At 41.0% G+C, this 21,699-nt stretch overlaps 2 protein-coding genes across 2 annotated transcripts in view; both read left to right on the plus strand.

Annotated features, from left to right (window-relative positions):
* Nucleotides 1-11,598, plus strand: part of LOC134672613 (disks large homolog 5) — a 42,431-nt gene extending 30,833 nt beyond the window's left edge. Inside the window, exons 23-30 of the mRNA XM_063530568.1 lie at nucleotides 45-1,993; nucleotides 2,278-2,392; nucleotides 4,973-5,132; nucleotides 7,166-7,280; nucleotides 7,682-7,787; nucleotides 8,251-8,486; nucleotides 9,499-9,718; nucleotides 11,469-11,598. Of these exons, the coding sequence (XP_063386638.1) occupies nucleotides 45-1,993; nucleotides 2,278-2,392; nucleotides 4,973-5,132; nucleotides 7,166-7,280; nucleotides 7,682-7,787; nucleotides 8,251-8,486; nucleotides 9,499-9,718; nucleotides 11,469-11,575 (3,008 nt within the window). The 3' untranslated portion in view covers nucleotides 11,576-11,598. The remainder of the gene's footprint in view (nucleotides 1-44; nucleotides 1,994-2,277; nucleotides 2,393-4,972; nucleotides 5,133-7,165; nucleotides 7,281-7,681; nucleotides 7,788-8,250; nucleotides 8,487-9,498; nucleotides 9,719-11,468) is intronic.
* LOC134672900 (uncharacterized) lies at nucleotides 11,576-16,690 on the plus strand (the record flags this gene model as incomplete). The annotated part of the gene is made up of 1 exon (XM_063530850.1): nucleotides 11,576-16,690. A coding segment is annotated over one exon (804 nt), but the record flags the coding sequence as incomplete, so codon positions are not given.
* Between the last annotated feature and the right edge of the window lie 5,009 nt (nucleotides 16,691-21,699).

Genomic DNA, 21,699 nt, shown 5'->3' on the forward strand with positions numbered 1-21,699 from the left:
GTGCGTCGATAGTAACCACATGTCCGTATTGTTTCAATTCACAGTCAAAGAAACCAGTAGTGTCCTGAAACGGTCGCGCAGAAAAAACAAAGAGTCGCAGAATGATTCCAAAAATGGGGGCACTTGGCCCAAAGCACGAGCTAACTTCGGTCTAGAAGAGAACCCTACTGGGACCATCGTCCAACCACGCTCGAGGAAAGAACGACCACCATTATCTATGCTCCTCAGTCCACCCACCAAGCTACAACCAGAACCACAGAGGTCTAATACCAATCGGAACTCAAACCCCATACCTCTAGGCCACGCGCCCTTAACACAAGTCACCACCCCAGCGCGGCACTCCGTCTACAAATCCATAGAATCCTCCCCAGCGATCGCCCATTTTCCCAAACCTGCCCCACTCTCTATCCATAATCCCCATCCCCAATTCACGTCCCCAAGCATGAACTTCGAGAAAATACGGACGCTTGAGAAAGATAAAATGTCCATGAGCGACTATTCCGAACATGACATCACACCGAACAGACTCAGCTTGGCTCTGAATCCCTCTGACGATTCTTTAGACTACCAGCCAGTGACCAGAAACAGAACTAAAAGCCCTCATTCCTTAGACTTCAATGTCAATAAAGGACCAAGTTCTTTAGATTTTATTTCAAGAAAAACGCCAACTTCGCTCGAACACCAGATGAAGAATCACCCTATTCTAGAACAGTATTATGCTCCTAAAAAGTCTTCATCGCCAAAAACGGTGAACAAATATCCATCGGACAGTGACAGCTACGGTCCTGACAGTTTAAACAGCAACACCAATTTTGCTATGACAGGGACCTTGCCGTCCCAATCGCGGTTACAATCTCAGTATTACAGAGGACCTTTCGTAAATTCGAATCCTCACACATCGAGTCGATACCCTCATTTAGCGAGCCCGACCAACATCCCTCAGAGTCAGTCGGGGGAAAGCATCGGAACGAGCTACGAAATGCATTCGTTCCCCTCCCACACTCACAATATGTCTGATCTCCAGCCTGTACCACGTGCGAATAGAGTATTAGGCGACTACCCTCATGTTTACGAAGGCGGCACTTTCCCGAGAAAGAAGGAGAATCAGAGATTCAGAATCCCTTCAAATCCTAGTGTGACTTCTAAGAATTCTGCTGGGAAACTAAGCACAGGCTCTATTGAGAGGAGTTCAGAAAGAAATTCGCCGATGCCGACCTATCATGTAGAAATATTAAGCCCAGGAAGAGGAGCGAAGCAGATAGCCCATAAAGCAACCAGGAATTCAATGCCGGAATACACTGGCTTAGGCTGGAATAAGCCATTACCAGGAGAACTTAGGAGAGTGCACATAGATAAGAGTCAACAGCCGTTAGGCATACAGATCTACTGCCCACCAAGCAGCGGAGGTGTGTTCGTGTCAACTGTAAACGACAACTCGCTTGCCAGTCAAGTAGGTTTACAAGTCGGCGACCAGTTGCTTGAAGTTTGCGGTATTAACATGAGATCAGCTACCTACAGTCTCGCCGCCAGCGTGTTAAGGCAGATAGGCAATTCGATAACCATGCTAGTGCAATACAGTCCAGAGAAATACAAAGACGAGGTCGAAGTGTCTGGGAGTTCGTCCTCGGGAGAAAGTTCTCATGATGAAGAAGTTTCCCTATCAGGATCTCCAACTCCCAGGAATTCTCCAGGCCCGCAGCAGTCTTTAAGAATGGAAGCACCATCGACTGAGGTTGCGACTTTAAGACAGTCGCAGACGAGTAAAGACTTGCCGAGGTTTCTGATAATAGAAATGAGGAACTGTTCCGATCTTGGGATAAGTTTGGTGGGGGGTAACGCAGTGGGGATCTTCGTGCACAGTGTGCAGATTGACTCGCCAGCGTATAATGCGGGGCTGAGGACAGGGGACCAGATTATGGAATACAATAATGTGGATTTGAGGAGAGCGACGGCTGAGCAGGCCGCTTTGGAGTTGGCCAAGCCAGCGGAAAAGGTGAGATTCAGACTTATTTTTGGCAGATTTTTATTTCGTTTCTTATGAATTAGTAATGATTTATTTTGTGGAAGGCGTATTGATTTTTGTTTTACGCGCCTCTCTCCGAAGCACCTATGACCTCGTGTAAAAAATCTTATATGTAGACAGAACGCACACAAAAACATGACAGTCGCACCGCCTTTTGCTTTGTTGGTGTAAGTTGCATTGGGGAGAACCATACAAAGTCTAAAAAGACTCATTAAAAACGTAGATTATTTGTTGAAATGCTCCTCTTTTTTTAGGTGTCTGTCCTAGTCCGCCTAGACTTGCAACAATACCACGACATCAAGGATAAGCCTGGCGACGCCTTCTACATCCGAGCCGGCTTCGACCGATGCGCTAAAATCACATCCACAGGTAAGTTATTTATCGTGTTGCCCGGACTAAAACCTCAAAAAATACTATAAAGCTAAAGATGCACCGAATATTCGGTTACTATCCAGGCCGCGTAGCCAAGATGCCAATCGCTTACGCTCCGTAGCGATAGAAACGCAACTGTCACTGTTGCGCTAATATGGAAGAGTGATAGAGAGACATAATGCTTTTCGATGTCGAAGCGATAGCGATTGTAAGCTTGGCTAGGCCAGCAGTATCCGGCCTATCCGGCCCTTATTTTAATATCCGACCGGATACCGGATATCAACGTATTATCCGTCTCCGTCTCTTCTGAATGCACCCATTAGAAAGAATATTAAAAGTAGTACCGTTTTGAGAATGTTTTGAGTTTTCTATGGGAAATAATCACGGATATCGAAATCGATCCATGTTTTTTCCAATATAACAAAAGAAAGTTCTAAAACGTGGGAACACTACTCACAGTTAACACATGACAGTTATGCTATACTAATTGGATAATCATTAGAATTCATTACACAATACACACTTAATACCGTTTTTAAATCTCTCTGTTCAATGTTTGGGTATCTTAACAGTTTATGTCTGTCTGATTTTTTCTCAACTACCAGCAGAAGTATATGAATGATATAACACTTTAAACTCTCGCGTTTTGTACACATATTTAATTACACAACCGGGTCTACTGCGATATAACTTCATTGTTACTCTTTCCGTGACCACAGCTGGTGCAACTCAGCTGAAACGTCGGAATTAAAGGTAAAAACAATGAAATTATATCGCGGTAGACCAGTTTGTGTAATTAAATATATATGTATATGAATGATATCTGGAAACAAAGTAGATATAAATCCAATGTATCTCAATAAACAGAGTAACTCCTTAGTAAATAGTTCAAATTTATAATGAAATGAAATAATTTAGGTTCGTCAGGGCAAGAAACGCAGAGCAAAGAAGCAGTGGACTTCGAATGTAAGAATTTTCTTTTAAAACGTGTGATCATGCGTATTTTTGGTGTTTTTACTTATCTTGAATCATAGGCAAAATAATGCTAAAATACATAAAGTGTAAAATATTGCAGCTGCAAATTTAACGGCTGATGTAGATGGCGCAAACCAAACTGACTTATGCTGACTAAAAGTTTTCTCACACTTACATGTTTGTAGCAAGAGGTAAAGAGATAGTAAAAAGATTTCGGTCGTTATTTTGGTTCACGGATACTCGTATGCTTTCCGTCACCGCCAACACATAATTATACCGCTACATCGACATCGCCTATTCGCCACCTATTCCAGCTGTCAAATTTATCATCACAAATATTACAATATTTTACATAAATTTACGTAAATTAGTATTTTTTTACTATGCTTGGATTTTATTTCTGCGTTGCGAGCTAAACTGTTATTTGAAAAAATATACACTCTGAAATGAAATTCTACCATCTTGAACAGTGTGCTGCTATTGCTGTTGCTAGCCTATTAACAAAATTTTCACTATTTGAACATACGAAAAAACATCAAGTACAGAAATAATATATAAACTAGGGCTCACGGTCGTGTCCGGGTTTCGTGTATGTACACGTGTTCGGTACCCGTTTCCGAACTACACGTACACGGTTTTCTGACCCGTTCTACACGTGCAGTCGGGCACACGTTTAATTAAGATCGTGTATCCGGGTACACGTGTAAACTTTTCCGAATCCGGGCGGGTTCGTGTAACATGTGTAGCCCGGCGGGCTTAAGAACACGGGTACCCGTGTCAGCGTGTAACACGTGTATCGGGAGCTCTATAATAAACCTATTTACTTCCCACTGTTGGGCACAGGCCTTTTCTCATGCACGATAGGGCTTTGATTTAGGGACTTGGAGAAAGAAAATAATTTTGGGAACAGTCGGTACAAGTAACTGAGTGCTTTTTACCGCTAACTTATACGTAGTTAGTCCCGTTACAATTACATTTGCTAGAAATCAAGTTATCATAAAACTACGATGATTTTATAAAAGGTATCGCGCTAGCTGCAAATGGCATCTTTTTTTTGGTAAAAACTTATTTAATCTCAGAAATAAATTAAAAGTGAAAAATTCACTGTCTCGGGCGAGGCCCGATCTCGCTACTCTGGATTACTAGCCCATCGCTCTACTGAGCTACCGAGACTTTAGTCAAGGATAGCGAATATTTCCACCAAATGTGCCATAGTCAGGTGCCTAGCGACATCTACCGTAAGAGAGACCTTAAGGAACCGTGATCACAGAATAAATAATAGTACTAGGTACAGAAGACTCACTCTCTAACAAAACGCGTCTGTTACGATCAGGACAGATATGGCCGCTAGGTGGCGACAGCGCCACGCGTGGCTTATGGCTAGCCACCAAAATTGGTGTGGAACGTATGTACTTGTAGCTACCTGTAGCAAAGCGACGAAATCGCGGAGTGAGCCACGCCTGCCGTGATCCAGAGACATGAGTTTGAGCCTCGCCCGATATTTTTAATTTATTTCTAAGCTTATTGGCGTTGTTTGCAGACGTTTCTGCTTAATACAAGTTTTTTTAATCTCTTCAAGTCTAACAAATTCTATCATTTCAGGTGTCGATACGATAGACGAGTACTCGCTGTGGTTCCGCAAAGACGAAGTGTTGTTTGTGGACAACACTCTCTTCAACGGCGCCCCAGGCTTGTGGCGGGCGTGGCAATTAGACTGCAAGGGGCAGAAGCGACACTGGGGCACAATACCCAGCAAGTTCAAGTGAGTACTATATCTGTTTGTTGACAACACTCTCTTCAACGGCGCCCCAGGCTTGTGGCGGGCGTGGCAATTAGACTGCAAGGGGCAGAAGCGACACTGGGGCACCATACCCAGCAAGTTCAAGTGAGTACTATATCTGTTTGTTGACAACACTCTCTTCAACGGCGCCCCAGGCTTGTGGCGGGCGTGGCAATTAGACTGCAAGGGGCAGAAGCGACACTGGGGCACCATACCCAGCAAGTTCAAGTGAGTACTATATCTGTTTGTTGACAACACTCTCTTCAACGGCGCCCCAGGCTTGTGGCGGGCGTGGCAATTAGACTGCAAGGGGCAGAAGCGACACTGGGGCACCATACCCAGCAAGTTCAAGTGAGTACTATATCTGTTTGTTGACAACACTCTCTTCAACGGCGCCCCAGGCTTGTGGCGGGCGTGGCAATTAGACTGCAAGGGGCAGAAGCGACACTGGGGCACCATACCCAGCAAGTTCAAGTGAGTACTATATCTGTTTGTTGACAACACTCTCTTCAACGGCGCCCCAGGCTTGTGGCGGGCGTGGCAATTAGACTGCAAGGGGCAGAAGCGACACTGGGGCACCATACCCAGCAAGTTCAAGTGAGTATTATATCTGTTTGTGGACAACACTCTCTTCAACGGCGCTCCAGGCTTGTGGCGGGCGTGGCAATTAGACTGCAAGGGGCAGAAGCGACACTGGGACACTATACCCAGCAAGTTCAAGTGAGTATTATATCTGTTTGTGGACAACACTCTCTTCAACGGCGCCCCAGGCTTGTGGCGGGCGTGGCAATTAGACTGCAAGGGGCAGAAGCGACACTGGGGCACCATACCCAGCAAGTTCAAGTGAGTACTATATCTGTTTGTTGACAACACTCTCTTCAACGGCGCCCCAGGCTTGTGGCGGGCGTGGCAATTAGACTGCAAGGGGCAGAAGCGACACTGGGGCACCATACCCAGCAAGTTCAAGTGAGTATTATATCTGTTTGTGAACAACACTCTCTTCAACGGCGCCCCAGGCTTGTGGCGGGCGTGGCAATTAGACTGCAAGGGGCAGAAGAGACACTGGGGCACCATACCCAGCAAGTTCAAGTGAGTATTATATCTGTTTGTGGACAACACTCTCTTCAACGGCGCCCCAGGCTTGTGGCGGGCGTGGCAATTAGACTGCAAGGGGCAGAAGCGACACTGGGGCACCATACCCAGCAAGTTCAAGTGAGTATTATATCTGTTTGTGGACAACACTCTCTTCAACGGCGCCCCAGGCTTGTGGCGGGCGTGGCAATTAGACTGCAAGGGGCAGAAGAGACACTGGGGCACCATACCCAGCAAGTTCAAGTGAGTACTATATCTGTTTGTGGACAACACTCTCTTCAACGGCGCCCCAGGCTTGTGGCGGGCGTGGCAATTAAACTGCAAGGGGCAGAAGCGACACTGGGGCACCATACCCGGAGTAGAATAATAAAATGTGAATTTAATGAGCATTACACCGTTGACACTTAATAGCAGTCTCAAGTTTCACTAAGGAAGATGTGAATGGAATTAACGATTGAACATCGGTCCAACGAAATTTGTAGATTAATCGTATTGCTCAGGGATAGACTAGGAATCCTCTAGACCAAGTTTAGAACAATTATTTCATGCAACCGATGATGTCAAAAATGCGGGGGTGCGCGGGACGAGAGCCGTGCCTTGATTGGTCCGTTCAAAGACATGGACGTCACACAAAGACACTTTCGACTCGAACATGGAGTAAAATTACCGTATGCGTGGCAGAGGAGGTAGCGCGACTATGCTAAGTCTGGAGGATGTTTTGTCTGTGCGTCAAACTGTCGCATTTGTCGTCGTATATTACTGTCCGTGTTGTAAAAAGTATTTCTCATCGAAATAATTTCTTTTTACTTGTTCAAACAGAATTTTACTCCTTAAAAATATCTCTCTATCATTGGACGCGGAGAGATACTTTGCAGGACATGTATGGGATATGTTTGTAACTAATTTGTATGGTTATCCTCCAGGGTTGAAGAACTCCTTCGGCGTTCCATGGGCTCTCTCGACGGAGAAGCGCAAAGGCGGGCTTCGAGCACAGCGAGGCGCTCCTTCTTCCGCCGCAAGAAACATCGCGACAGCAAGGTAAAAATGATGTTTTCTCCCCTCCTTTCCCGCTTGTATGCTCGCCCAACGGCCCGCTATTGGCAACATAATAAATAACCCCTAATAAGCCGATAATAATCGTTTGTCCCTTTCCATCAGACGAAATACGTCGGAAAGGGACAAACGATTATTATCGGCTTGTCAACTCTAGTAAACGTTTATGAATAAGGGGGTAAATATAAATATCCCTCTTCACAAAACAGGATATCATTATTTTGTGTCTTCATCAGCAGTTCCACTTCACCAAATGTCGATTTTCGAGAAAACTCAATGTAGATGTGCCTATTATTTTCTGGGTTTTTCCAAATCTTATGACAATGGGATCGGCCTTAAATTTTCAGTTTTATATGTGACAATGTTGATGTTTTTGGTATTTATAGGAGCTGGCTTCATTCTCTAACACCGAGTTAGGCTGCTGGAGCGATTCTGGCGCGCTCGTCTCACACGATACGCTGCTCACCTACCAGCGAGTCGAGCGGTTGCACTGTAAGTTTCCGCGTCAGCTTTGATCGAACTACCTTGCAGTGTGTTTTGTGGTTGACACATGCTTTCTTCACTTAGTTTATTTTTTCGTTCAAATTCAAATAAAATAAATTATACTTCCTACACTATTGATGCTAATTTCATCGCCAATTCTTATGTATACTGGTTATAAACACTAACCGTCAAATCGGCAAGTTCAGGTATTTTATGGTAGTCAAAGTGTTAACTCTTTATGGCTCATCTACACGATGGGCTAGTGCCGGCCACTCCAAGGGAAGTATTTATGCGTTAGAGGGAACAAGTGATATTCCTATCTCATGGCATGCTATCGCATGGCTGCGTCCTTTGGAGTGGCCGGCGCTGGCCCATCGTGTAGAGGACCCATTACAACACTTCATCACCAGCCACTTACATCGTCCCATTATTTTTATACGGCATACTGACCTTTACCTACATTTTTGACCAGACGGCAGCCATCGTCCCGTTGTAGTCCTCGGGCCCCTCCGCGACTGCGTGGCCGCTAAACTGATCTCCGACTGGCCGGGCGTGTTCGCGCGCGTCCGTCCCGAACCAATCGCGGTCCAAGGGGCAGCCTTAGAACGAGCCTTGGCCAGAGGCACGCATTTAGAACCACGGCCGAGGCGGGATTCAACGCATTTCGACTGCATACCGCTGCAGGCTATAAAGGAGCTCGCTGAGAAGGTAAATATTACTATAGTTACTACAGCCGCTAAACTGAACTCCGACTGGCCGGGCGTGTTCGCGCGCGTCCGTCCCGAACCAATCGCGGTCCAAGGAGCAGCCTTAGAACGAGCCTTGGCGAGAGGCACGCATTTAGAACCACGGCCGAGACGGGACTCGACGCATTTCGACTGCATACCACTGCAGGCTATCAAAGAGCTCGCTGAGAAGGTAAATATTACTATAGTTACTACGTAATACGTCAAACTGATCTTCGACTGGCCGGGCGTGTTCGCGCGCGTCCTTCCCGAACCAATCGCGGTCCAAGGAGCAGCCTTAGAACGAGCCTTGGCGAGAGGCACGCATTTAGAACCACGGCCGAGGCGGGATTCGACGCATTTCGACTGTATACCGCTGCAGGCTATCAAAGAACTTGCTGAGAAGGTAATAAATATTACTATAGTTCGTTTTTTTAGCATTAGAAAGAACTTGCAAGAAGGTAAGCGATCTTGACATGTCTTTTAATTGAAAAACGCTTTTTAAAATTCAAAAACTATTACTTATGAAAGCAGAAGAATATAAATGATCGTATTAGATTCATAATTGTTACATATTTGCCGTAACTTATTTTTAAAATGTGTTTTTCAATTAAAAGACACATCAAGATTGTTTACCTAATTTCTAATGCTAAAAAAACGAAGTATATACTTACTAAACTGCTCTCCGCTGCTAAACTGATTTCCGACCGGCCGCGCGTGTTCGCACGCGTCCATCCCGAACCAATCCTTGTCCGAGCCTTGGCGAGAGGCACGTATTTAGAGCCCCGGCCGAGGCGGGATTCTACGCATTTCGACTGTATACCTTTGCAGGCTATCAAAGAGCTTGCTTCGGCAAGGTAAATATTACTATGAGCTTCTGATCTGGATCATTTTTGATAAAATAATTAAGGCAAACCAAAAAACTCAGACTTTATTTTTTCGTGAATTTTTGTAACGATCTGATAAACACAGTCTAATCTGTTTTTCTTTCCCAGGGCATGCATTGCATCCTCGACATAAGCGTGGCGACCATCGAGAAACTCCACAAACAACAGATGTACCCTATCGTCCTACTCATAAAGTTCAAATCGTGCAAGCAAATCAAGGAGGTCAAAGATACCCGGTACCCCGCGGATAAGGTGTCCGCTAAGGCTGCGAAAGAGATGTATGAACATGGACTGAAGATTGAGAATGAATACAGAAGCTATATCTCAGGTAAGAGTGAAAGTAATACGTAGAATAAAGGTTACGGTTAAAATACGCTTTAATACAGCTGATGTTTGTCCCTGACTAAGTCAATTCTATGCAATTTATCTCAGGAGTTAGAAAAATGCCTGTTTTGTTGATAAATATCCAGTTTCAAAGGCTCCTACCACATAAAGCGGTGGTTCTTAACATACTTTTCAGATTACTTCTCAAAAAATATCAGGACCACCATCACCAACTGTTTGTCTGTTTGAAATTTATACACAACAGAGGGTTGTTATCTAGACACGCGGCAGCGTGTCAAGCCAAGTTCAAGCAAAGGAACTGGCTAGCCAGCGCCGAGTGTAATATTACACGAACCACTTGGTGCCACTTTTGACCCTTCTATAACTCAAAACATCTTTGACGTAAACACATAAAACTACGTGTGTTTAATTATATCCATAAGGATATCTAGAAGCCCAAATTTCATGAAGCTAGCTCAAACGGTTATAAAGGTATGAAGGTCAAAAAGTCGTAAATTTTAAGACTGACTTATGACTTATAGTACCTAAACCTAACCTACTTCCAGATGACCTAGAAGGATGAAATTTGGAATCCAGCTTGGTTATTGTGTGTAACCGTAGGAAAAAATCTAAAAATAAAATAAAGTTAAAAAATAGGGGGGGTCCCCATACAAAAAAAACCATTTTTTATTGGGACTGACATACAAGTACCTAAACCTAACCTACTTCCAGATGACCTAGAAGGATGAAATTTGGAATCCAGCTCGGTTATTGTGTGTAAGCGTAGGAAAAAATCTAAAAATAAAAAAAAGTTAAAAAATAGGGGGGGTCCCCATACAAAAAAAAATTTTTTTATTGTAGCGTTCAAATATCTGCTTGTAACAAGCAGATATTTGAAACTACCCCAATATATGTATTATTATATTTGCTATATTAAAATAAAGTTTAGTCAAAAAATAAGTGGTGTCCCCATACAAAAAAAACTTGTAATACGCTCTAAACAACCGGCCAACGGTGTGTCGTCGGCGGCGCGCGGCACCACATAATTATACAAAGAACAGAAGTAAAAACCATACAGCGGAAACACAAGAAAAAACATTAAATCTCAATACCTGCCTAGTTTTCTTTACAAAAAGTATTGATATCCCACCAAAAACATAAATGTAAAAAAGGAGAGCCAAGTTCAATACAAAAATTATGCTTGGCTGTGGGGCTCGCCGCAAAAAGAATGGAGATCTAAATTATTTAAAAAAATGTGAGATCTTAAAGTAGGTTAGATTTGGCTTGGCCAGGTTTTATCAGAATTACAATATATATAAAATGATTGATATAATGAAAACTGGCCAAGTCAAATCTAACCTACTTTAAGATCTCACATTTTTTTAAATAACAGCAATTGTTATAGGTATCCAATAAAGCAAAGAAATAGAGTTTAATACTTGTTTATAATGTTATTTTGTTCCTATAAATACATATTTGGATTTTGCATAGAACTTGGCAGTGGCACTCATTTAGATCTCCATTCTTTTTGCGGCGAGCCCCACAGCCAAGCATAATTTTTGTATTGAACTTGGCTCTCCTTTTTTACATTTATGTTTTTGGTGGGATATTTATAAATTCGCGGACCGCTTCTGGTGCTTCCAGGGATTACCAGTGGTCCACGGACTGCCGGTTAAGGCCCTAAAACGTGACCCTAAAACGGTTTTGTGTTAGTCAGTAAAAAAAATATACTAACGCAACACGTTTGTCCACAGCCGAAATCCCCGCAGGCGTTAACATAGCGTACATGTGCACCCAAATCAAAGAAGCCGTCGAAGAGGAGCAGAACAAGACGCTCTGGGTCCCCTCCGTGCAGGCCTGACCCCTGCCCCCCGCGCCGCGACCCTCCTCCAAGTCCGTCACCTTCTGCTCCCACTGTAAGTACGAGAAACCCTACAAGCTCTCAGACCGAGACCTACGCTACTACTCCGACCCGGGACGGGACATCCCTAAAACGAAGAAAAAACCCAAGGAACTCAACAGAGACTCCACCGATAGCGACTTGAAATACTACTCCGAACCTGACGCGAAAAACTACTTCGAAATTGACTATGAATTCTTGAAAGAGCTGCGCAGGATCGCTAGACATAACTGCCCTAAATGCAGACGCAAGAGATCCAGAAATTATAAAGAGACTAGAAAAGAGAAAACCAAAAAATCGACAAGACCTAAGGCGACATATGTCTATTGTAATGGAAGATACCATAGCGATCAGGAGCATTGCCAGCTGTGCTGCCGCGTTTGCAACAAATCTACAGACACGCTTGACTCTATTGATGATGATCAGTACTCCCTTGTGTCTAAAAGCTATTCCTTACCTTCTAGCAGAGCGACCACTAGCTCCAGATCCCGTTCAACACCTAAAAAAACTCGAGAACGGAAGAATTCCACGCAATCTATAAAATCTGTTTCGTTTTTAGAGTCAAGCAATGAGGAGTCTAGAAAGGATGAACCCAACTATACAGCAAAGAGTTTCACTAATGATTTAAAACAGTTTCTCCTTAAACCGACTCCACCGCGCTTAAGTTTAAGAGACAAGTTCATAACCAGCTTCAAACAAGAGTTCGAAGCGACCAAAAAATCCCCGAAACTCAAAGCCATTAAAGGCCTTTGGAAATCTTATTAAACCCTTGTTTTTGGTGCATTTAAAGAATTTATTTGGTGCTTATTTGAACGGACGTCCTGTTTTTACCCGACTACGGCAACGCAAAAGGAGGGTTATGATTTTGACCGGTATGTTTTAATTTGGTAACAACGTAAGTGTTCAGAATGGTCTAAAATCGTAGTAAACCAAGTATTTGGTGCTAAGTACTCTTTTATAAGCTCCGACAAGCGTTATACTCTACAAACTTCAAAATGTTTAATACAGCAGACAATTTTAAATGACACACAAGATATATAACTATTTGCTATAATCTTTAAAATGCCTAAATTTAGATGTTTAGATTTTTCTTATTCTGCTCGTAGCAGTCTAATCTCTTTAACTAAACACATAAAATATTATAAACTTATTTATTCGAATGTAATTATTATGGACTTAACGAAAATACGAATTTGTAACATAGGTTTGCACAAGGCCACTTGAAATTAGTAGCGTAAAAATCATAGTGTTATTTCTCTCATATTTTCTGTAGGTATACGCTTGATAGTGGTAGAAATAGCCGAGTATTTTTTTAAGAAAATGAGAAACGTGTACAGTCAGCAGCAGAAGTTGCTAAGCGGGCGAGGTGTTCAAAATGATCTTGACGCGACTTTATTGTCAAGAGAATAAGGGCCAGTTGCACCAACTACATTTGACAGACTGATCAACGTCAGCCGGCGCGCCCCGGCGCTTTACTATGAAACTTTCAATACATAAAAATTTAGCGAACTCTTTAACGATACGAACAGTTTGGTGCAACCGACCCTAAGAGTGTGTCAAAGTAATTTTGAACACCTCGCCCGCTTAGCAACTTCTGCTGCTGGCTGTACCTAGTACCTACTTACTGAATCATTTGTCATGAGAATATTTCGAAGCAATAATGCGCCATGCGCGTTAGAAATACATCTAGAAAATAAAACTTAAAAGAAGATTTTACTAGTTCTTCAGCATAAGTCTTTAGCTGTTATCTCTGATTTCCATACAAAATAAAAAAAAGAAAAAAGAACAAATGAGAATTTAACTTCATTTTGATATTTACGTTACTCTTATCCTGTACCTACATTTTCAAAGCTTCTGTTTTGGTATAACCATTTTTCTGTACCCTACGACCTTCATTATACGTTTTAGGTCTGCTTGGTACTCGGATACACAAAAATATTAAACTTGAACGCAACGCCTATCGTCCGCGGCGCGTGATTTTGAACCTTATCGGAATGCAAGAAGGTTCATATTGGACTAACCGCGCGCGTCAGATGACTTCTTAACGGTCAAATGGTTAAAAATAAATGCTTTGAAAGTGTATGGTTGGCCTAACTAGTTATTTTTCGCACCAATATGTATAACTTACATTTGATAATAATCTTGTATAATAGTATACCGTTCCAAGCAATATTTATAATAATTATAATTATATCATATGTATTTCATATACTATATAAGACAATCCGTAGATATATAATAATTCTGTAGGGTTCTATTAGTGTATGTATAGTACGAAATACTTTTTGTTGTGTTTATAGATGTTTATGTATTATAGAAAAATATATCAAGTTTTTATAGTAACTTTTAAAGTGGATTAGGAGTAGTTTACTTCATATCTGAGTAATGTGAAACGTATACTGATAGCACGGAAATACTTAAAAAAAAAAACATGATAAATATGTTTATCCGACATTGTCGCTAGTTCAAAGTCTTTTTTTTCTAGAGGTTTTGAGTTACAGAGGTAAAACGCTTGAAAAATTCGTGTTAGAGAGGTAATTATAGAAACGCAGAAAATACAGTATTTATTATCTGTTTCGAGTTACAGAGGTTTGTTAGTAAATAACTTCGAGTTACAACTCCACCACCACCACCTCTAGGTGGTAGTGGTGGAGTTGTAGAGGTCATATTTCATTTTTCGATTTATAGAGGTAAAAAATGTACTGAATAGTCGTAAAGGGAATCGCTGCTTACTTCGTCTTAATGAGGTTAAATATTTCGAGTTTTGGGCTCTGAAGAGAAGGGAATATAATATAGGGCATTTTATTTCGTGTTAACGAGGATTTCGCCTTACCGAGGTACGAGGTAGCGAGGTTCCACTTTAGCTTGTATTTAATTATGCAATAGGCCCCTGCCAGTGGGGAGACACTCCTGACTTCGGTCGAACTCGGCACCGCTCGGCTCAGCATTGCTCCGAGGAATTATTAGGGTTGGCACCACTTGACTTCCTTTTGCGAGCACGACCACAGATAATCACTTGATTTTTGACAACCCTAAATAGCCGAAAGGGATAGTGCCATGTGTAAGACTTTTGCTGCTGTAAAACTTCGGGTTTGTAGGAAGTGTCCTTTCTGTACGGTAGTACTATTATTTCTTCTGTGCCCCTGCCCATTGTACTAGTGGTAGAAACAGGGAGGCAAAGTCTATCCTTAGACTTAAAGGTTAAATATCGCTTGCGAGTTTGACTTCACACGTTATATCCGTGTTAAATGGTCTGCAGAGTGTAATGATTGGATTGACGGCGCCGTGATAAAAGCGCGAGTTGTAACTTCACAGTTGTAACTGTGAACCGGCTGTAAAGCGCGAACCTGTTGCGTGACGTCACTTAAACTGTCGTTTGCATATAACGAGCGAGATTAAATCACTAACGACGCGGCACACACCTACCGTACCGTTACGGTTTTTTACACTTTTTTATTTAGCTTATTGCGTATCACGTCACTTTATAAGACAAAGTCCCGCGCCGCGTCTGATTGTGTGTATGTATTTATTTATTCGTATGGCATTCATTATGTATGTATGTTCGCGATAAACTCAAAAACTACTGTACGGATTTACATGCAGTTTTCACCTATCAATAGAGTGATTATTGAGGAAGGTTTAGGTATATAGTTTGTTAAGGTTTGGTGTAACCCGTGCGAAGGCGGGGTGGGTCGCTAGTCGCTAGTATTTGTATAACTATGTGGATCAAATATAGTAACTTAAATTTGAACCACTTCCCGGTGTCTGAATCAGTTTATCGATGTTTGCGTGGTCAGGTTAATGCGCGTAGTTAGAGACAGTATAAAATTGGATGTTAATGTAATAATGTAGTAAACAACGGCATAAGTGAAATTGCAAATAGCCCGTGGAGCGCCCTAGTATCACACGTGTGATACTAACTCAATTTGGGTCGTAGCGATTCAGTATCAGACGTGCGTTACTACAGAACAATATGGGTCAAATTGCTTTGCATCAATTTGTTGTATGATGGGCGTTCGATGGGCTAGCAGTGGCGGCGCGTCCATAAAAGCCGATTCCCACCGGCTTGCCTGTTTTTGGACGTTTGAGCAGAGTTATAAAGGAAATATGTAAGCCAAATTAGCCCCGGCTTGCCTATGGATATGCTTGACGCGCCGCCACTGTAGGCTAGTATTACACGGGTCTATGAATGTTTGCAGCTCCATGTTGATGGGGCTCTGTTATGGGTGCCAATGTAGGCAATGTAGTTTAGTAAACCACAAAAGTGAAATTCCAAAATTGCTGTGTGGTCGGTGTGTACCGGTATACTAGTATTACTCGGATCTATCAATGTTTGCATCTCCAGGTTAATGCGCGCTGTTATATACACTATAAAATTCGCTCGGAAGCGTTAATGTCACGGCCATAACTGCTGTGTAAGGGCGTTTCACAGTTAATGTAAAACGTATCCAACGTTTTAAACCAAGTGTGGACTCGTCCTTTATATTATTATACGAATTTACGTTATTTGTTTCTTTTTTCAATTGATGAGATGCTGAGAGCCTTGGTAAAACGAATGCCTATAAAACGACATCGGGCGTTGTATTGGCCCATTTCAGTTTGTATTTAAAAAAGAGTACTATACAACGTGTCCCAAAATTCAACGATAAGCTGGCACTAGAAGATGGACCTGCTCATGACTACTCGAGGAAAAAAAAGAAAAAAAAATATATCTCAATTTATTATGGAATTACAAAAAAAATGAAAATCGACACCCCTAGTGGTATTTTTAACTACCATGTCTAAAATTTTTCAATTTTTTTTTATTTTTTTTCCTCGATTAGTCATGAGCAGGTCCATCTTCTGGTGCCAGCTTATCGTTGAATTTTGGGACACGTTGTATAAATTAAATTGAGCTTCAAGTATGTATTTTAACACTTTCAGTGCCAAGCGCCCCATTCCCAATACAAAATGAACCCACGCAGCGAGTTCTTGACAGTGAATATGTTAAGTATTTTGCATAGGCACAAGTTTGTGCAAAGACGATTCCAATCTGAATGGCCATCCTATTTCATAGTATTTCCGTGCTATCAGCAAGTTTTAAGGCCTGTGCACACCGGCTGCGTGTGCGTGACGTGTGCGTGTGCGGCTCCAACATTTTAACGCACGCGCACGTACACGTCACGCACACGCAAGCCAGTGTGCACAGGCCTTTAGGCAACTTATATGCATAGTTTACCCTAACATGATCCATTTGAGACTGTAGTTCTAGTTATAGTGATATACGAGTATGTACACGTATCTAACGATGCCGTCTTCTATTATACGAGAATTATGGTTTAACCGACGAAAATATAAAGGGTGACTGCTATAGTTTTAGGACAGTCTATAGTAATTGGCCACCCTCAACAATAAGACTTCTAAGGCTTATTTCTTTCTGATTTGGTAGGTGTGGCCAATTATTATGTAGTGGCCAATAGCTAAGCAGTCACCTATGAGTTTAAAGTGTAAAGTCCGTCTAAGCTAATTTTGCACCGAATCGAGCACAGTGAGTTAGTGTCATTATAAAAATCATATTTTCATAGAGATTGGTCTATAATGATGACATTGTCACACTTTGTCATTGGAAATGCTATGTAAAGTAAGCTTGGTCCGACTCTTAAGCGACAAAAAATAAGTTAAATGTCAAAAGGTTGTTTTTAAATACGTAAAACACGTAAGAAAATCGATAAAATAATTGTAAAAAGGTGGTCTCATGAATTTGTAATGATACTTGTATAATGTACCATAAAATGGGGTGACTTTGAAAGTGGGGCGATTCTCTTCGCAGATTTCTGTTGTAGGAACACATAGAATTGTGCGATTAAAGCAGACTGAACAGCTTTTGGGATTTCCAAAATCACTCCATTTAATATCATACGGAGCTAGATAGAGATGTTACCTATTCGAGACACCATAAAAATGAAATATCAATATTGTACAGTCGCCATCGGATATATCGAAGCGGCCAAGGTGTTCACAATATCTGAACACGCAGTCTAATGCCTTGACAATAGAGGCGTGTTCAGATATTTGTGAACACCTTGGCTGCTCCGATATATCTGATGGCGACTGTACAGAATCGATCCGTCTCGCATTGAGAATTCTTGCTCGGGTTTTACAAAAGCGAGACTGAGAATATTTTGTATTTTTGGTCAAGCTAAAAGATAAATACTCCATCTCTATAGATAGTGCCAAACATATGGTTGTTTTTCACTCAATTTCTATAGCAATAATCTACAAATGATGTAAAATAATTATTGTAGCAATAGTTTATTGCGATGTGAAACTGTTAGGACTTCAACACCGTTTTCTTTATTTCTAGAGAGAGTCCGACTCTAAATAAAATAATTTCAAGTTCCGAATTGCTAATCGTCTTAGGCCCACTTGCACCATTCCACTAACCCGGGGTTAACCGGTTAAACCTGGAATTAGTATGGTTACCAATACAATTTGACACCGGGTTAACGGTTTAACCGTTTAACCAAGGGTTAGTGGAATGGTGCAAGTCGGCGTAAGTGCCACTTGCACCATCCCATTAACCGGTTAAACCTGGAGTTACCATGGTAACCTAGTACAATTTGACACTGGGTTAACGGTTTAACCGCTTAACCCCAGATTAGTGGGATGGTGCAATTGACCTTTAAAGACATATTTAAAACTGAATTTATCAACAACAAAAAAAAATCGCGGACATCTAAGCGGTGACCACAACCGACAAGAGTCCCACATTCTAACTCATAAAAAACAATTGTGTGGTCACTCTGTCCCACCTAGAGACCGCCCGAGGCGATACTTGCGTTTTTCAAAACGTTCGACGTGTTGCCTCTCTGTCGCACTTGTAAATTCGTTCGTAAGTGTGACAGGGAGGCAACACGTCTAACGTGGTTCGCGGTAGGCCCACAGATAACATTGATATGTCAAATCGTGATTCGTCATATTACATGTCAAGCGATTTTGAACTATAATACTTGAAGTTTGATATCAAATTTGGGTGTCGGTTAAATTTGCAATGCGATTTGTAATAGTTTTTAACGAGAGAGATTTATTTGTGGATTTTTTGCGATGTCACAGTTTAATTGTATCGATTCATCATATCGTCGGGTCACAAGCAAAAGTCACTAACTAACACCATTGAAATTATTGGACAATAAACCGTGTCACAAGTGTAATAAAGTGCATTGTTACTTTAATTTTTTTATAGTACTTAGTGACTTTTGTTTGTCACCCGACGATATATTGCTTATTGTTCGTTTTTTCGCAATCTAAACTGGGTTAGAATAATATTATGATTATGAACAAAATTTCGTTTTTACAGTTTGATACTGTTTTGTTTTTGGTGATCTATAGTACAGTCAAGGAATTTAAATTCCGACCCATTTCGTACTTTGTCACAGTGACAATCAATATGAAAGCCGCTAGAGACCTCATACGGTTGTCACTGTGACAAAGTACGAAATGGGTCGGAATTTAAATTCCTTGACTGTACCTACTACAGTCTTTATTCTTGTTTCTTTGGCGTTATTTACACAAACATTGAACGTTCGTCGCTATTTATTTATTTTTCCATCAAGATAACACGATGCAAGAGATTTGATGTTCCAGATAGTATAGCGATAAAAACAACGCGGCAAGTCACCATGAAATAATCAGGGCTATACTAGGTCAGAAACTGACGGTTTACGACGAGCCGTGTGACCAGTTACGTTTCTATTAACCCCGTTTTAGAACATGTCCTTTTCGCTCTTATAACGTTTACGCATCGAATGTAAGTGACACAATTCACGAGCCCAAGACAGTCCAGACGGCCTACCGCGAACCACGTTCGACTTGTTGCCTCCCTGTCACACTTACGTACGAATTTACAAGTGCGACAGAGAGGGAAAACTTCGAACGTGGTTCGCGGTAGGCGCTCAGTTTCGAGATCTCATTGGTTTACATGTGATGAGGCTTTTTTATTACTCGATTTATTATTCAACACATTATTAAGTTAAGTTTTTGTATAGAGACATGATTTTATATTACGTTTTAACGATATTGCTTTTGCATCCACAAGCTTATTAGATTTAAGAACCCGTTCGCAAAACCATGATTTGATAAAATAGTTGGTCCAAATAACTGTTTACACTCAGTATAAGTAACTTAGCGGGCGAGGTGGGGTTATTCCCACTAGTTACCACCAAGTGGTAACAGTGGTAACTACTGGGAATTTTTTTTCCACCTTTTACCACTGGTAACTAGTGGGAATAACCCGCGCGCTGTTGCCAAATTACCTTTACATTTACACGCTCTTATTCGCTTAATAAAGTTGTGGTCAGATCGTTATGAGCACCTCGTCCGCTTAGCTACTTCTGCTGCTGACTGTATTCAGTAATAGGTGTCATTTGTTAATCCGTGAACAGTTTCAATATCTATCAAAAGTTTTAAAGTTTAGAACAGTAATTCTCGACCCTTGGATGTGATATGTTTGGGACAAAAGTTTAATCGATTTTGTATGAACGGATGACAAGTTGGAATTTTGAAGTATGGGCCGTAATTTTCATTTGTTCCTTAATATTTTGACTACAAAAATATGTACTTCAAGATAAGTTTGCTATAGAGCAAAATAGTTCACTAATTCCTAAAGTGAAGTAAAATTAACTGAGCCTTAGTTTTTTTTTCAACTTTACCGCTTTATATCAGAAATTGAACTCGAAATGGTCCAGGTCACTTTGACTCGTATATAAGCGGTTAAAAAAGCTTATTTCATTCTTGAATTCCGTACACTGTAATTTATTTATAACAATAAATTCATAAAGGCCCTCGACGGTATTGCGAGTGAATAGAAAGTTACCATATTATAATTTGTTTAGAACGGTCATAGCACAAAAATTGCGACAAAGCGGTTCGGCTTTCAAGAGCTTAGCTAATAAGTTTAACTTTAATTTGATCTGATATTAATATTAAGTTTGATATTAGTTGTTCGCTAATATTGTTTTTGATATAATTATATTGTACATTTTTTAAATGGAATATTGTATTAAATATCGTTATTTGCTGAAATGTATTTAGAAATTGACAATAATCAGTATTTAAAGTAACTATTAAAACTATGGTAATATAACTTCAATTTATTGTTTCGGAAGTATATATTTATCTGTTAAAGTTTGAAATATTATTCTGTATTGGTATTATTTTTATATAGAATTGTTTTACTCTTAGGTACTTATACTTTTATATTATATGGCCAATTAAGTAATAGTTATTAAAAGTTGTTTATAATCAATAATAATTTCAACGAATTGTTTACAATTTAGTAGATGAAAAAATAAATGAAATAATATAAAAGATATGACATCACCAGTCTTTCATTTTCTTACTTTTTTCCGCTAATCATAATAACATTAATAGGGTTATTGCTATAGTTTTGACCACTACAACATTGGCTACTCTTAAAAAGTGGCCAATTACTATATAGTACTGTCCAATAACTACAGCAGTTACCCTGTCGTTACCCATAACGGATCAGTGGTGTTCCGGACATTTGACACTAATTATATGTAAAGGGTGACCGAGCGGATGCTGCCCTTGCCCCTGTCTTGGGACGCACGTTGGGTTACCAGATACAAATTTAGAATTTCCTGACGATATTCCTGATATATATTTTTAGCGATGGCCACCCGATAGAGCCGCTACCCGCGTTTTATTAATTTAAGTTTTAAATAAATAAATATATAGGCTGATAAACACATTACCCTCCTTTGCGTCGCGCAGTCGGGTAAAAAAAAGGTACTTTATAAAAAAAACTATCAATTCTAAAAATTCTTGACATTTTCGTGTTCCGTCCCCATTCCTGACAAAAGGCCAAAATTCCTGACATGTCAGGAAAATTCCTGTCATCTGGTAACCCTAGACGCACGCAGAGGCAGCACCCGCCAGGGTGTAAGGACTATAGACAGTTGAAGGAATCGAAAATGAACTAGGCTATTGAGTGAAAGCGTTAGCGATGTATTTAATTCTGGGCTACGGGATCCAGTAGACGGCTTTCCCTGGTTCATTTTAATGAAGTACTTACTATAAAACTCGAA

The sequence above is a fragment of the Cydia fagiglandana genome, chromosome 17 (genome assembly GCF_963556715.1).
Source record: "Cydia fagiglandana chromosome 17, ilCydFagi1.1, whole genome shotgun sequence".
NCBI classification, from domain to species: domain Eukaryota; kingdom Metazoa; phylum Arthropoda; class Insecta; order Lepidoptera; family Tortricidae; genus Cydia; species Cydia fagiglandana.